The sequence below is a fragment of the Mustela erminea genome, chromosome 3, assembly GCF_009829155.1.
Source record: "Mustela erminea isolate mMusErm1 chromosome 3, mMusErm1.Pri, whole genome shotgun sequence".
Taxonomy (NCBI): domain Eukaryota; kingdom Metazoa; phylum Chordata; class Mammalia; order Carnivora; family Mustelidae; genus Mustela; species Mustela erminea.
Window position 1 is genome coordinate 41,552,598 of NC_045616.1, and position 18,227 is coordinate 41,570,824.

At 35.3% G+C, this 18,227-nt stretch overlaps 1 protein-coding gene across 1 annotated transcript in view; it reads left to right on the forward strand.

The window, feature by feature from the left end:
* Positions 1 to 11,331, forward strand: part of ST8SIA4 (ST8 alpha-N-acetyl-neuraminide alpha-2,8-sialyltransferase 4) — a 97,701-nt gene extending 86,370 nt beyond the window's left edge. The window contains 1 exon segment of the mRNA XM_032335663.1: positions 9,434 to 11,331. Within this exon segment, the coding sequence (XP_032191554.1) occupies positions 9,434 to 9,716 (283 nt within the window). The 3' untranslated portion in view covers positions 9,717 to 11,331.
* The last annotated feature ends 6,896 nt before the right edge of the window (positions 11,332 to 18,227 follow it).

Below are 18,227 nucleotides of genomic sequence, written 5' to 3' on the forward strand. Positions count from 1 at the left end.
ATTATTGAATGGATTATAGATCACATCTGTTGGTCCTTACTCCTCTTGAAATAGATTTTAGCACAATTCTTATTTGGAAGGTTAATGTAACCTGACTTATTGATGGAAACTGGGCATACTCATTTGTAAATTGTCCACATCAAGCTAAAATAAGGTCATCAGACCATTAGAAGAGTTGTTTACATTTTATCATAGTAAAGGGAATTTTATCAGGAAGTTATCTTTATGTTATCTGGGAATGTGGAAATATAATCTGTAAGTACCTTCTTGGAATAATGTTTATGAAAAGAAAACATTTGCATGGATAAAATACTGCAATCATTTTCTTCTTTCAGTATCTAACCCATTTTGGTAAGCTTCAGGATTACCTTCCCCCACTTGCTTTCAATTATTTATTTCTTTTCTTGTAGGACTCCACATCTTCTGATAAATGGTTTGTTTCCTTTTAATCTTAGTAGGAAAAATGCAAAGTTTCCATAATTTTTGACCTTCAGAAAGCAATCTGATCTCATAGTGGGAATCATACACAAGGCATATTAGCATGAACCTTATTTAATTCTATCATCGTGTTTCAAAAGACCATCCCCCTTCTGTTTCCAGTATTTCACCTTTCAGACATCATCACTTCCTCATTCTGGCAGTTCAGGTCATAAATTTTGGTTGTCTTTCAGAGTTCAATTGGGTTAAAAAAGAAGGTCATTAATTAAAACCTGTGGCTTTACATCTACTTACTTTTTTTTTTTTTTTTCCCACAGCCCCCATGCTCCAGTTCAAGTTTTTAAGTATAATCTTTGAGCGGTCCCCAAAGATACAATCTTTAATCTATTCTTTTTAAGATTTTATTTTTAAGTGATTCCTATGCCCAGTGGTAGGGCTCAAACTCACAGGCGTGAGATGAAGAGTTGCATGCTTTGCCAACTGAGCCAGCCAGGCACCCGATCTTCAATAGATACAATATAGAATTCATCTATAATAATTTTTTCAATTCCCTTTCACCAAAATCTAACCAACATGTAATACATTTTTGGAATGATCCATTTAAATTCCATTCAGATTTATTTCATGGCAAATAAAGTCCTTCAAAGGATCCCCTCTGTTTTTAATTTTTCTCTCATCTGAGCAAGATCCCATTTTCTTTTACCTTATTCTCTTCCACTAGTTTTATCTTTGAAATTATGGTGGATAATTTTATAATTTTTGAATAGTCAAAAATCAATTTATTATGAATTTGTAAGTAGAGAAAATTTTCTGACCTCTAGATACAAGTATTATAGGAAATTGGATATGATATTAAAATGTTGGCAGGGATGATTTTATCCAACAGCTCTATAACATTACTGAAAGGGATATGCTGCCTGTGATGTCAGATCATACGTTATAAAAATGGGGGTAGTTAATTACTACAAGCAAAACATAAGACTCCAGCTGCAAATGGAGGAACTCTCATGTCTCTCAGTCTGAATTTAGATTACTTGTGACATTTTAAAAATGAGAGTTTTAGATGTAGTAGGAGCCATACTAAAAATCTCTTTTTATCATTGAGTCAACTAAAGCTGAATAAGTTTAAGTGGTTTGCCCAAGATCATATATTTAGTTTAAGACAAAGCAAAGTCAAAACTCCAGCTTTTCCAGTGCTTATCCTATTAAATACTGTCACTCAGAGAATGCCAAACCATGAGTATATTCCCTTTTATTAACACCAAAAATCTCTAAAACTGCAGCAGGAGTAAATTAAATATGCACTCATTAACTATCTGCTGTGTATCCAACACTGTGCTTAAATATCTTATTTGAGAGATAAAAATAAAAGACTCATTCATCTCTTTCTGTTTTCATTGTATGATAATGTTAAACTTCTCTATTTTAAGAAGCAAATTATACCCCATCTTCTCTTTTTACAAATGAGGTGTATATAAATAATTACCTGGAAATTTTTCTAAGGCAAGTTTCTTTAATGTTGAATTTTCTTGTGCAAACCTTTTGGGGCTACAGGTCAGAAAGAATATTTTCTGTGTGTTCTACAGCTGGTGATATACTGGAGAGAGCTGGTGCCGGCTGCCAAGAGTGGGTGGTACCATCTGGTCCCTCTTCACTGTTCACCGATGTCAGGTCCATAGCTTGAACTCGGGCCTGATGGGAGTATTTACATTACAGAAGTTTGCAAAGGCTACAAATCAGCAATTCCTTCTATCCTACTAGTTAATATTTGTTGTTAAACAGTTACCAACACACCAGTGGACAGACAGCACATTGGCTGAGCCAACTCAGACAAAGCATTTACCTCTTGAACTTTTCACTAGATCTACTGTGAAATAGAAATCATGATATATACTACAGCCTCTATACGGAATTTTATGAGGAACATGTAAAAATATGTTAAAACTGTGAATATGAATAACCAGAGTTATATTTTCACTAATAAAACCCAAGACACTTGGCAAAACCAACATAGTATAGATAGATCTTGAGTTTTATAATACTGTCTATGCTCGACCAGGCTATGTATCTGGCTAGACAAAAAGAAGGCTGAAATTCAGAGTTAAGGTCAGAGTCTGACTCCTGTAGTAGACATAACACAAGCAGAATATAGAGATTTGGGGGCCTTAGTATTCCTGTTCCCTTCTCCATGCCATGAGAACTCTATGACTCTGATCAGTCAGGTTTTGAAGGTCAGTATAACCATATAGAGCTCTACATGCAAAGGATACCTAGAAAAAATACTGACATATTGACCCCTTGAGGTCACAAATTCCTGCTTTCATTTTAATAATGCTTCCAAATACTTTTAAGAAACTGATTCATATCTGCATGGAAATCCCCACCCTTTGATACAGTGTCTCTGCCTTTGACATTTGCAATGTGGTTAAGCAAGTTATATATTGAAACTACAAAATCATCTGACTTGGAGTACTTTTGAGAGTGTTCACGGGGAAAGTGGGTCAGCTCTTATTGACCTTTGAAAGAAACAAAAAGCCAGAAAAGCTCCATGTGTAAAACACACAGACTGTCGATCATCAAAACACCATACAGAACTTTTTTTTCTTTTCCCCATATGAACCCTATGTTGAAAATGTACCAAGGAAATTACTATTCCAAGCTGAATTCTCTTGAGAAGCTAAACAATCTTGTTCCTTTTCAGTTAAAATTGAAGTCATCATAGCCAGCTAGGTGTGGGCTTAAAATCTGGTCCTGTCGCCTGCCATCTCCATGACCTTAAACTGGCGGTTTAACCTGCCCAAGACTCAGTGTCCTCATCTGTGAACTAGCATCCATCCATTCACGGGTTTGTGATGAGGGTTAAATGAAATAGACAGCATAGTTAGAGCTCTTGACACGGTCTCTAGTCCTTTATAAACACTCAATAAATTAGTATTACCGTTGCTACCTTGTATGATATCGCTTAAGTGTTTATTCCTGGATTCACTCCTGGCTTGCCAGAAAGCATGAAATATGCCTCTCTCACCCCCTTGTTTCCTCATATGAAAGGGAGATCTAAGATCCATCGCTTTTTCCTTTAATGGGATACTATAAGAGTTAATTCATGGTGGACTGTTATTCTCTGTGAGTATAGTGCTGGAAGTTTTTGTTTGTTTGTTTGTTTTTAAATCATCACCAGACCTACTGTTACAGAAAGACAAATCTATTTCATAATCTTAGTAAGAGGTATCATAATCTTAGTAAGAGGTAGTAAAACAGTTCTATTTATTTTTAATTTTTTTCCCATATAATCACCTTTAATTGTTGTCTTTGGATATTTTCATTTATCTATTTTTTTATTTAAATTCAGTTAGCCAACATACATAGTACATGATTAATTACTAAAAGAGTTTTTTTAAAAAATTAAGTTTTCTGCACTTTAAAAAGTCAATTCATGAGAGGGAGCATAGCTCAGACTGGGGATACAATGGAAGGATTGTGTGAACAGTTGAAAATGAAACAGTGGAGATACTCCATTTCAATATGCCCAGGGATGACTGCCTTAAGTTTTATATTATACAGCCTATGCCATGTCCTTTTTCTAAGAACAAGCCAACATATTAACAAATATGAAAACTTGTGTATAATATTCAGGTATTATTTAAAAAGTGCTTTGCAGCATGTTTGATTTGTAGAGGAAAAAAATACTACTTCTAAATTTGTAGACTCCTTTGTTTAAACATAAATGCAAATTAATGTTCCTTGTTTGCCAAAATGTTGAGTGTGAACTGTCATAAGTATATCAAATGCTGAATGCTGTTGAAAGTAAGTTTTTTTTCTTTTATTTTGAAAATGTTGGTTGCTTGAAATAATATGTTTTGGCTTCTCAGGTGATTATTACCTAATTTTATATATTTTTAAAAGATTTTATTTATTTATTCGACAGACAGAGATCACAAGTAGGCAGAGAGAGAGAGGGAAGCAGCCTCCCTACCAAGCAGAGGCTCGATCCCAGGACCCCCTGAGCTGAAGGCAGAGGCTTTAACCCACTGAACCACCCAGGTGCCCCATTACCTAATTTTATTATGAGACAAAATCTGATCTAGTGTGGGGTTTAATATCAAAACTACTGTATTAAGTACTTTCTTTGCTTTCAGTATATTAAAACCTGAAAAAAATTATAGAGAATAGAATGAGGAGAAGGTAGGAGAGAAGCATCAAGAGCATTTCACCCAGTTTCTAGCAGTGTGAAGTTTCATGGAGAAAGATGATTTGAAACAGCCATAGCATCTTACGGATAGAGGAAACCCCAAGGCCATATAATCAGCTGTTTTTGTTTCTCAACTAAGGAAACATGCCATTGAGGTTAAATGACACGACCACAATTCTCCAGGCAATATGTAGTTATACAAAGCACCAAGAGAGAAGTGGGATGTGTGAGTGGGATTGAGGAATGGGTTATGGGATATGCTAAAATTCAGTTAATATTACTTACCGGTGTCAAGCTTGTACAATGACCTTCACACTTACTATATCTTTTGCATTATCATAACAACCCTAGAGGTTAAATATTAGTAACTGAGGTCCAAGGAAGTGAAGTAGCTTTCCCAAAGACTCAAGTATTATTATCATAGATTCACACTCACATCTTGTGACACGAATTTGGTAGGCAAACATGACAAAATATTGAGTTAGTTTGAAGTAAGAAATGAGACGGATATGTTGGAGGAAAGGGAGGTAAGACGCCTTGCTTGGCAAGAACAGAGCTTCCGTGCTGGGAAGTAGTGAGGCCAATGGAGGCTATTGCATCTGTAAAAAGTTAGAAATGTCGGGGTGCCTGGGTGGCTCAGTGCCTTCGGCTCAGGTCATGATCTCAGGGTCCTGGGATTGAGCCCCACATAGGGCTCTCTGCTCAGCAGGGAGTCTGCTTCCTCCTCTCTCTCTCTCTCTCTGCCTGCCTCTCTGCCTACTTGTGATCTCTGTCTGTCAAATGGATAAATTTAAAAAAAAATCTTTAAAAAAAAAAGAAATGTTCAATTTACACTTAAAATCCAGTGTGAGTTTGTTTCGCCCAACAAGACAGAGTATTCCAACACTGTAGCAGAAAGGAGGGGAGGAAGGAAATTGATAGTATCTGAAATAAAACTTAGCCTCGCTGGTGAAAAACCTTCTGTGTATGAATGATCATAATATATATTAAGATCCAAAACAGCCAGGGAAACAAGAGGATGCAGCACATTATAACAGTAATTATCACTGTGTAGTTGGATTATAAGGAATGTTTTTCTTCCTCGTTCATTTCTTTTTTCTTCAAATTTTCTACAGGGAGCCCACATTGATTTTATGATGAAAAAAAATCAATCTATAAAAAGAAATACATACATGGAAACTAGATTATTTGCTGAATTGAAAACATTGCCAATTTTAAACTACAACGGAAATGAATTTGAGATAAAATTTAGAAAAGCTTATACTGAATTAGAATATAAATAGTTCATTATTTTATATATGCATTACTTTCAGTTCTTTTTCTTTTTCCTAATTAGGGTTAAAAACTTAAGTTAGCATTCTATTTTTGATTAACTCTTCACAAGAAATTTGTGGTTTTTAAATGTCAGCCTGTACATAACTAGATACTTCCAGATACGGATTTTAAAATTGTTCCCTGGATTTTGGCTTGTAAAGTTGGCAGATATTCTCTGACTGTGCTAATAGAATTTAAAAAGAATATCCATTTTTGTGCTTTTCACATATGGAACGTGTTCCCGGGCAACTACTGAATATCAGTAATTTATGTTAGCCTATACAATTTCAAGCCCAACATTAGATTTATAATGAGCACATAGGAAATTCTTACTGACTATATTCGGATCAGTTCTTGTTTCTTTTTAGCTTCACAGAATGTTATTAGCTGTGACCTTAGTTCTTAACCTGCTTTCAAGTTTTGTTTCAATTTATCTGTTACATGTTGATACCATTTATTAAGAGCTGTTTGATAAATGGCATTTATTGTGTGCTTTTTCTCCGAAAATGTCCTGGAAATGGGTAGTTTATTATTTCTTTGAGATTATTGAAATTGTTACAAGTCAAACATCAGAGAGTGTTAGGAGTTCTAAAGCAACGTTTTTTCGCACCAGTCTTTGAACTGCATAGATTAAAATAACACGTCTCTAAAGCCTCTGTACCCATTATTTTTAAATAGGAGGCTTTGCGATTTGAGTTTAGTTTTCAAAACACCGTATTTATTAATATCAATTAACTAATGTTGTGGGTATAGCTTCCCTATTCCCAAAGCCACAAATTTATTTCCTCTATAAAATCTTCTCTGAAATTGCATCACATACTTGAGAATTGTCCCAAGAATCACATTTTTCTCTTGCTTTCTTCTGGATGTGCTGACGTCTCCATTCAGCTCATGGCCTGCTCTGCTTTTAGATGTCAGGTACTTGAGGGTAAGAAGATTTTCTGCTTGTGGTGTCACATGTGGTGTCCCAGATCAAAAAATGTTGAGTGACTGTATATCTCTGACACTATTTTAAAACATTTAAAACATTTAGGCTAATAATTTTGCCTTTGGCATTTTTTTCTAATATTATAACTGCTGCTTTGTATTACATATAAAAGTTCTTCAGTATTTTGTTTATGATTATCCATGGTTGATTGGCTATCCAGAAAATCTCTCCAGAAAATGGAAAGCGCGTATTTATAATGTGTTCTTGAAGTCACATATAATGTGACCTTGGAGTCCCCTACAAATAATATGCAGTATATTATTGCCTGATGATTTTTTTCCCCCTCACTTTAGAAATAAGATAATTTAGCATGACCTTTGTATTGCTGGACTATTCCCAATCATTGACATTCCCCAATAGAAATAATCATTTTTTGAGTTTGAACTTACCTCAGCCTCTTTAAAAATTTATAAATATGTGCATTTTTTTTAAAAAAACTAACCAACTTTATCAACTGACATTTGTAATCACATATAGATCACATTCACAAAATTTTCCAATGATCATCATTTTGTGTTAGAGCATCTGCTTTCTCAAAGCTGAAAGGGCTCTCGGTTAAATCACAGTCTCTTCAAAACCTTCAAACTGGGGCGCCTGGGTGGCTCAGTGGGTTAAGCCGCTGCCTTGGCTCAGGTCATGATCTCAGGGTCCTGGGATCGAGTCCCGCATCGGGCTCTCTGCTCGGCAGGGAGTCTGCTTCCTCCTCTCCCTCTCTCTGCCTGCCTCTCTGCCTACTTGTGATCTCTCTCTGTCAAATAAATAAATAAAATCTTTAAAAAAACAAAACAAAACAAAAAAACCTTCAAACTGTAGTGTAAGCTCCTGGCACAGAACCAGTATCCATGGTTTCTTCACAATGCTTACAATGTAAGTGCGATAGTTTTTGTTCATTAGCTAACTTAGTGCTGTGGAAAAATTCTTAATAATAATCTGTGAAAACTCCTTATAAATCTCCTCTACTGAAAATAGGCTTCCTTAACACACTTCTGGTAACAAAAGATCTACCGTGCCTTTCATATTGCTTAAAACATTCAGCACGTAGCCTTCACCCAGCTAGAAAATTTAAAAATGTGAAAGGTTAGGGGCACCTGAGTGGCTCAGTGGGTTAAGCCTCTGCCTTCAGCTCAGGTCATGACCCCAGGGTCCTGGGCTGGAGCCCCACTTCGGGTTCTGCTCAGCGGGGAGCCTGCTTCCCCCACTTCTCTCTGCCTGCCTCTCTTCCTACTTGTGATCTCTCTCTCTGTCAAATAAATAAACAAGATCTTAAAAAAAAAAAAAAAGGTGAAAGTTCAATCCCAGTTCAAAAGAGGGGGTGGGAAAGAGGAGTGATAGTTCATAAGTGTATTTTCCCTATTTGGATGTAGGGATGTCTCAGAGTCCAGTATTTGTTGGTCAACTTTCAGTAGACCAGGTGTATTTGGTGTCCTCAGAAAGCTTCATAAATTAATTAAAAAAAAAAGACAAAGAATATTATATAAACTCTAAGGCAAATATGTAAATACAGCAATGACTAGAATCTAGTAGAATCTTCCACCTTACGTTTGAATGGCAGGCAGGGTATATATATATCCCCAGGTAAGAGACAAGAGTTAAAACAAAAATTTAAAAAAAAAAATACATATTAGCTTTATTCTATTTGTAATTGGGCAACTTTAAAAGTTAAAGAAAATCTACACCCTTCCTCTTTTAGCTGTTTCCACATAAGGTAATGAGTATGCCATGAAGTTTTGGAAACCCCCTTCCTCACCCGGGGTGATGATTAACTTGTGAATTTGCATGCTTTTCAGGTGAACAAAGTTTGGCAACAATGATGGATCTGAACATTTTGGAGTATTTTATTGCCTTTGAAAATGAATAGTATAAAATATTTATTAAATTTCTTTTATCTATGTAACAAAATGTTAAACTAAGTGGTGAATTGTTTGTTTATATGTTATTTGTTTTATGCTGTTTTTCTGTGGGTTAAGGCAGTATTTTTAATTTTGTAAAATGGAATTTGGACAATTGAAATTAAATAAGTCAGTATAAGGCAAGTGAAGTATTTGTTTGGATTTTTAATTGAAATATCAGAGATTTTGAAAAACTTATGGGTAAAGTTTCAAATTCTTTTTCTAGGAGAATTACCTAATCTCTTCCCAATTACTGTGTCCTTCACAGTGATATTTAACACTTTCTGAGAAGATTCTGTTCTGTATATTATTACAAATGTTTGCTCTGAATTCATTTTGAATATGATATTCCACAGTAATATTTACACACTTTCTCACTTTATACGACCTCAAAAATAAGCAAGGAGATAAAGAATAAGGAAAAATAAAATACATATATTAAATTTTCTAAGTGCTTGAGAAATATGTTATTGCTGTAGCAGTCTTTCGAATGTTACTCATAATGATACTTTCCAAATTTAATTTTACTTCCATACCACATCGTATATACTTTGCCATAGGGTATGTTGTATGTTTCTCTAAATTCTTTTCTGTGTGTGTTTTTTTCTTTTCCAGTTACTGGCTGACAAACAAAGTTCCCATCAAAAGACCCAGCACAGGTCTCCTCATGTATACACTTGCCACAAGATTCTGTGATGAAATTCACCTGTATGGATTCTGGCCATTCCCTAAGGATTTGAATGGAAAAGCCGTCAAATATCATTACTATGATGACTTAAAATATAGGTACTTTTCCAACGCCAGTCCTCACAGAATGCCATTAGAATTCAAAACATTGAATGTGCTGCATAATAGAGGAGCTCTGAAACTAACAACAGGAAAGTGTATAAAGCAATAAAGCACATTTGAAAACATACAAACTGAATACGCACTTCTTTTCTGAAGATGCTTCCTAAGATTTGAAAATGGGATCCAAAATCAGACTGAGTTTCAGCATCCACCAAGAATCTAGATACAAGGTGATAGAGGACATTTATGAGAAATCTGCTACCAGCTGATGAAATACCTGCAAAGTGCTCTAAAAAACACATATTTTGACTTCAAGGGTCCTAGTAAGTGCCACTTCCACTAAGAACACAGTTTGAATGTATAATCAGTAGTGTTTACAAGATCCAACAATGCACTTGTCATTAGTTAATGAGGCAAATGTGTTCATCACTGTTGGGCTGCCATGGCAATGCCAAGCACATTAAAAGAGTCGCCCAGGAATACAACTCAGCCCTGGGGATTAAACCATCCTTGTCAGCAGAAATCGAGATGGAAATAGTTTGAGCAGTGAAATCCGTAAGATGAAACAACTCAAGTAAATGCCTTCAGTCAGGACTCTGAGTCTGATCATGAACTTTATGTTTTTGTTTTTGTTGTTTTTGTTTTTGTCTTCTGGAGTCTCTTTTGGTTTGGGTATAGGGTGTTTAGAAATCTTTTCTGAGATAAATATGAATGAGATAAATAATCTTCAAGGAATCATTTTTGAAGTTCTTATATTTTTAAAGAGCAATCACATGACGACTTTGTAAAAGAGTTTTATTTTGCACAACTCTAGACCTCCAGATTTTTTTCCAGGGGTGTAGAAGGTACCAGCTAAACTGTACCACTCAGTCATCTTGAGCCATTCTAAAGGAGAGATGTTCTGTGTCATCTGAGATGGTAAAATTAGCAGAAAGAAAACAAGCACTTTTGGTACCAAAGATTGTGCTGATGTTTCTACACAACAAACCATTCTTCTTTCATGAAAATATTGTATTAATATATTATTATGCTACTAATATGGAAGTTGTCTTTAGAGATATTAAAGCTTTCAAACTCAGACTTCATCTTTATTTGAAGGAAGATTTCCATAGCTTTTACATTTCGTAATAATTGTGTGGAAGCATTTTGCCCTTTAGAATAAGTATTAGACTGAGAGGGCTGAAATGAGACTTCCAGTTCTTTGATATTCCCTTTATTCTTCAGATGGAAAGATTGGCATTCTCTTTACGTCACTGTTAAATTTTCTTAGTGCAGAAACAACATGATTAGTAGAATGTTGTCTTCATAACAGATGATTAATTTAAGAGGTTTAATAATGAATCTGTGTGTCAGTATTTGCACTTCAAGTGAATTAAATTGGCCAATATTTTCCTGTGGTTAAATTTATTCACATTATCACATTAATGTGTTTTCAAAGAAGCACATGAGATTATTAAGAAAGTGATTCAAAAAGTTTTAACATGTGATAGAATTGACCAATAGGCCAGTTTTCTGTTAACTTATACTATACTGGTAGGTAATCCTAATGGCAAACTGTTTAGAAAGCAGGAGTACTATGTTCCCACTTCTACTCTTAGCCTGAAACACTTACGTGACTTACTGTTTCTTACGGAAAGCAGTCTGAGGAAAGAAGAAATAGCATGGGGAATATGTATGTTTTGTTTCTTAGGAAAGACAGTCTGAAAAAAGAAAAAAGAAATAGCATGGAGATTTTCCATATATATATATATATATATATACACACATATATATATTTATAGATATATAAATATATATATACACATACATGTTCTCATAGAAAAGGATGTTCACAGTAGGACAGTTCTTAATATATTAATAATATGTGGTATAATTTTTAAAAATATGAGAACCTTGGGTTTCAGAATACTATTTTTTAGAATTCATGTGTCTCTAAGAAAACAAAATAGAATGCATAAAGGAGATGCAGAGCTAAAAATGGACAGAACATGATGCACTTTTGTCATTAACCTCTTATCTATTGGAAATCTTAAAGAACTAGGCACAAATTCAGAATGTAAAGATGAAAAGTCTGATCCACGTAACAAATCCAAAGTAGATGATTTATAGAACCTTAATTTTTACTACTTATGGGTAAGCTTTTTGAGTAGGCTTTAATTTGAATTCAATAAAAAATTTGAAGTTACAAGTAAATTCTGATAGTCAAATCCACCTCAGAACTCATTCAAAGTATGTCTTCAAAAGCAGCAGCAAGGAACCTTGCCATTTTTACTGCATTATCAACAAATGTGTTTAAACAATTTTAAGGCCACAGCAAAAGCATCCCAGCCGCTCACTGTTTAGTGCATTAATGTTTATCTCATAGATGCATTGAGTAGTGCCTTTTTAGCTTCGCATTGCTTTGTTGCCCTATACTTTGTGTTCTCTAAATTAATTGCCCAGTTCTAAAATTGTTCAGCATATAAAAAAGGGCTTCAGTATCGACTGAGACTACTTTTGTTCATCTCAGGGAACTTTCAATACTCAAGAATGAATTCAGTTAAAGGCATTTAGTGCTCAAAGAAAACAAACTGTACAAGACCATTCCATTCCCTATTGTATGGCTTTCCATCTGCCCCACCACCTTCACAAGCTACTGTGGCCTTCTTACAAGGATGAGGCAAGGAGATCGCTGAAGGCTAAAAGCAAGAAGAAGAATTCCATTTAACCAATATGGGGCCACAAGGGATCATGATAATATCAAATAATAAATACATACTTGAAACATCTGAATTTTTTTTCTTTTGAGACTACCATATGTTCACAGCTTTAATTTTTTGTTTCTTTTTCACAATTTCCCCCTGTACCTGGCAATGCTCAGGCAGCTGATTATGAAATATTCTTGTCCTTTAGAGAACGTGGTTGTTACTGTGCTGTTGACATGAATAGGCCATGGAAATATTTTCATCATTATTACCCAGCCTGTTCTATATTCAATATTAAGTTGCTGGAATTAAAAAAAAAAAAAAGAATCAGTAACAGATTTGGGGGGCAAATCTAGTGATTCAGCCCACAGGACTGATGAAATTACTGTGGAAGTTTTTCTGTCTGAAGGAAGGTGCTGGGCATTCAAATGTCTTTATGTATTGTATATCATATGAAATGTATATCAACTGCTAATGGAAATTTCTACATATATGCTTACATAAGCAATTTACTTAAGTGATGCTGGGGTAGTGTACATACCAACTAGTTACTAAGCTTCTACACAGGAAAAGGGTGAACAAAGTAATTTATTTCTAATTGAGCCAGTTAGTCATTACTGCACACAATGTGGTATTTGGTTCATAAGAGTTGTTTTCATGTGCTTATTGTTGGGAGTATCTATAATTGTGGAAGAGGTATAGGAAAAGTCATGTATAGTTAGTTGTTACCTCTACGAGTTTGGAAGTTTTCCCATTAGACCTTATCAGTATACCAATGTTTTTAAAAATTGAGTGAAAGAGGGTTATTGTTCCTATTTGATGACAGAAAATCCAAATAAAGCCCACCTAGACATAGATATTTTATTATATATGTGCTATAGTTATATCTATATAGTACAAATAGACATGTGTGATGCATATATACAATGTTATATATGTGTGTCTGTGTTACCCACACAGAGTCTGTAATATACACACACTAGATTCGTGTCATGCTAACATCTTCAGAGGCTGTGCTGTTAAGCAGTCTGGAGATTAGACTACTTTAGAATAAAGAAGTTCTTTTGAGACTTCAGTTATTAACCTGCTTTAAGAGGGATCTACTTTATAACTGAATTCTATTGTTCATACTTAGAGTTTCAATAAGGGTCTAATATGGCCAAGTCTTAAAAAAAAAAAAAAAAAGAAAAAAAAAAGAAAAAGAAAAAAAAAGAAAAAAGAAAAATTTAAAAAACTTTTCAAGCTGGCAATGTATTTAAATTGCAGTCTTCAGTGGCTCCCAGGCCCTGTGTCTCCCATTTAAGTAGCACCTTTTAATAAATGTTTCTTTGTGTAGGCAAAAGCACAAGTGTTTCAAATGTATATAGCAGGAAAAAAAAAAAAAGAGTTTACAGAGATAGCACTGCTGCACAGGATAATTGCTACTGAGTATTTCTTATATCATTTGTGGAATTGAAAGGTGAGATTTATTCTGTCAAGTTCATTCTGTTCAACACTGTTTCCTATTGTTTATGTATAGCAATTGGGTGTTATTGTTTTATCATTTGTAAAGTTGTAAAATAAATTAAATCTCCTTTTTTTTTTTTCCTAATTTTCTCTCATCTCTTATATCGAAGCCCCCCAGTTCCACTTCGTACAATAAGATAAGAGGATAGTTTTAAACAAAATGTAGCTAGTGCTTTTGTCTTCCCTGCCCCTCTGCTAGCCAGTGACAATCTGGCAAACCATTTATTTTTACAGCGTATGCACAGAAACATGAAAAATATCAAAAGCCCCATAAACATCAGGAAATCTTTAAGGTACCTGGGTGGCTCAGGGGTTAGGCCTCTGCCTTCATTCAGCTCAGGTCATGATCTCAGGGTCCTGGGATCGAGCCCTGCATTGGGTGCTCTGCTCTTTGAGGAGCCTGCTTCCTCCTCTCTCTCTGCCTGCCTCTCTGCCTACTTGTGATCTTTCTGGCAAATAAAATTTTTTAAAAAAATCAGGAAATCTTTAACAATTTTTGTTAAATTCGGTACATTCTGTTTCTGGTTCAGGGAATGGAGTGTTAACACCAGTTACATTTGTATCCAATTTATCCTACTGTCAGCGGGTCAGTCTGGTTTCATGGAGAGGTCCGTGGCTCCTCACACACCACACGTTCTTGTGGCTGCCCTTGACTTGTGATTTCAGCTGCTATTACGTCCACTTACTACTGTTTGCAGTTCACATTCCAGGAGGTGATTTCTAAAAACCTGCATGACTTTATGTAACTGTCAAATCTACATTTCCAGACTCTGCCCTGTTTTCTCCAGAAACTAATATGTTTTCATGAGGTCACTTTTAGTGTTCTGCAATTTTTGAGTATTTGCTAGATACCAAGAGAGAACCATTAATAATGTTTAATGACAATAGATCTTGTATTTACATAATTACCTTTTATTTTCAAGGATCCATATACAATGGGTAATCCCTCTTGATTCTTGGGATAAAATCAGAACTCAGCATGAACCTGTGCAATGGATATAGCACTACCTCAGTTTTTCAGATGAGATTGAGAGGTTATGTGACTTTGCTAAGGGTAACACAGTTCAGAAATTAAAAGAACCATTATTGAATCCAGCCAGTGTGACTTCGGTGCCCACCTTCTCGTCACATTTTGATGCCGCGTCTTTTTAACTGATGAGAGGTTCCCTGCGAAACTAAGTTTGCAAACAGTATTATTTAATGAGCACAATGCTAAGTGAAACAAGTCAGAGAGACAAATACCATATGATCACACATACATGGAATTTAAGAAGCAAAACAGATGAACATATGAGAAATGGAATAAAGGAGAGAGGGAAACAAACCTTAAGAAACTGAATGATAGAGGGGTGCCTGGGTGGCTCAGTGGGTTAAAGCCTCTGCCTTCAGCTTGGGTCATGGTCCCATGGTCCTGGGATTGAGCCCCGCATCGGGCTCAGAGAGCCCGCTTCCTCCTCTCTCTTTGCCTGCCTCTCTGCCTACTTGTGATCTCTGTCTGTCAAATAAATAAATAAAATCTTAAAAAAAAGAAAGAAAGAAACTGAATGATAGAGAACAAACTGAGGACTACCCCAGGGGAGTAGGTGGGGGATGGGCTACATGGGTGGGGGCTATTCAGGAGGGCACTTGTGTGGAGCACTGGGTATTGTATCTTACTGATGAATCCCTGAATTCTAGTCCTAAAACCAATATTACACTATATGTTAACTAACTAGAATTCAATTAAAAACTTGAAAAAAATTTATTTAATGAGCAAAGTTCAAAATTATAGGCAGGTATTTAGGAGGGGTATATAACTTGGGACTTCGGGACCATCTAATAAGCTATCCCTGTCTTCAAACAGAACAAACATCTCTAATGACAAGATCTGTGCCTTCCAGGTCAGTGGCTCTCTCCCAGTTCTGCGGCATAAACCCTACCAATTCTCACTCCAACTTCTTTCCTCATTTTTTTCATGCACGTTTTCATTACTCTTATGTTAGAATCTGACTATGTATCACAAAATCTATTACATTACAGTTATTTAAAACTCTTAATTGTGAGATTCCTAAACAAACATGATTGAATTTGGGTGTTTCATTCATCTCTTTTAGCAACTACTTAACTATCTTAAGGTTGAAGTTCATACATTTTATGTGTTTTTAGAACATTTTTCACTAGTTTCTTTCTCTTTATGAGAATGGGAATAACCTAATATCCAAATTAACAGAACATCTTAATGATCTCCCCTATAAACTAGTTTCATCACTCATGAGCCCATGAAAGAAAAAAAAATCTTGGATATAAGAATAGAATTATTGTTTGATAATATATCAAACTAAGATATATCTTAGTCACTTAGTTCCTTAATTTCTGGAATCTCTATAAATGAACTATGTGAAATAAGTAAATGCTAATATGAATCTATTTTTTCTTTTTTCTTTTTTTTTTAAATTTTTTGCTTCCAGACTGCTGATTTCTGACTCAATCACCAAAGTAAAATTTCTCAAGTAATAAAGAGAATATTAGTCTGAGATATGTTCCACAAAAATATGCTCATTGAATGAGAATTCTGTATATTTCTTGGATATTCTGAAAATACACCAACATATTAAAACATCTGAGAAATCTTACAATAAAAAAATTTCTTTTAGAGGCAGGGTGGGAGGTTGAGGGGGTAGGGAAGGGAAAAATGAAACAAGATGGGATTGGGAGGGAGACAAATCATAAGACTCTTAATCTCACGAAATAAACTGAGGGATGCTGCGGGGTCGGGGGAGAAAGAGGGTGGTTAGGTGATGGACACTGGGGAGGGCATGTGATATGGTGAGTGCTGTGAAATGTGTAAGACTGATGATTCACAGACCTGTACCCTTCAGGCAAATAATACATTATATGTTAATAAAAATAATTTTTAAAAAGACATAGGTAATTTTGTATGTAACTACTATGAAGTGTGAAATTATGTTCCTCACAACACACTTTGAATAATACTTCAGAATGTAACAAACGATGCAGAGAATAGAACATGTAAAAGCTTCAGGTAGAAATAAATACTTCATTTATTCAGTGTTTTTTTCCCCATAGACCAAAATATTATCTTAATAACATTTTCAAATATGAAAAATATTTTAAACTGATATATGTATTTATTCTCTAAACTTTCTGTATTAATTTTTATAATAACAATTATTCTTTTTTCTTAAATATTAATCAGACCATGGCTACATGTTAAAAAGCAGTCCCAAACATAACTTTATTGCTCATTCTGGGCAATGCAAACAAATCAGTTTGCTTTAAGGCATTAATAGCACAGGAAGAAAAAAAAATGCTATGAGGTGCTAATTTGCATTTTCTAGAACAACTCCACGTACTACAATAAGCTCTCTCCCAACTGTCTGTCCAGACCAGCTTCCTCACCTCTAGCCTCCTAACACCACACAGATGGGCCGTATATGAGCACATCTGCCAGGGCTGTCAAAATGTAAACACACTCAGCTGGTAGCAGATGTTTTCCAAGAAAGATCACTACCCTGGAGTTGTTCTGCTGTAGATTCCATGTGAGTTGATCTCCATGATTGGGCGTAAGGTCATTGTGTTCTAATAGATCATCTGTTTTTCAGATCTAGAACAATAACCGGGTAGATCCAAGCCCAGCTGTTTTGTATTTAACATGTACATATATGGAGAAATGTTTCTGAAGTCTCTGTTAATAAGCCAAATTTTTATTTGGCTTTATTTTACTTTATGTCTTTATTTGTCTTTATTTTGGTCTTTATTATTTATTTAGATTTTATTTAGTCCTTATTTTAGGTCTTTATTTTACCTTATGTCTTTATTTGCTGAGCTCTTCAAAGGTAAAGCATAGACTTAGTGAAAGAAAAATAAGTATAGTCAGTTTTTCTGTGGTCATTGTAATCTTGTGGGTTGTTGTAGTAATTGTCTCTATTCATAGTTCTTAGTCCTGCTTTTTAACAATATAGTAGAGGGGTGCCTGGGTGGCTCAGTGGGTTAAAGCCTCTGCCTTTGGCTCAGGTCACGATCCTGGGGTCCTGGGATCGAGCCCCGCATTGGGCTCTCTGCTCAGCAGGGAGCTTGCTTCCCCTTCTCTCTCTCTGCCTGCCTCTGCCTACTTGTGATCTCTGCCTTTGGCTCAGGTCACGATCCTGGGGTCCTGGGATCGAGCCCCGCATTGGGCTCTCTGCTCAGCAGGGAGCTTGCTTCCCCTTCTCTCTCTCTGCCTGCCTCTGCCTACTTGTGATCTCTGTCTGTCAAATAAATAAATAAAATCTTTAAAAACAAAAACAAAAACCAAACAACAACAATATACTAGACATTCACTTATAGGGTAATTTTATTTAATTTTGTAGACGCTGATGGTATGTTTTTCTTATGTGAGTTTATATATATATATGCATTTGCAAATCCTGATGGTGTGTAAAATCAAAAAT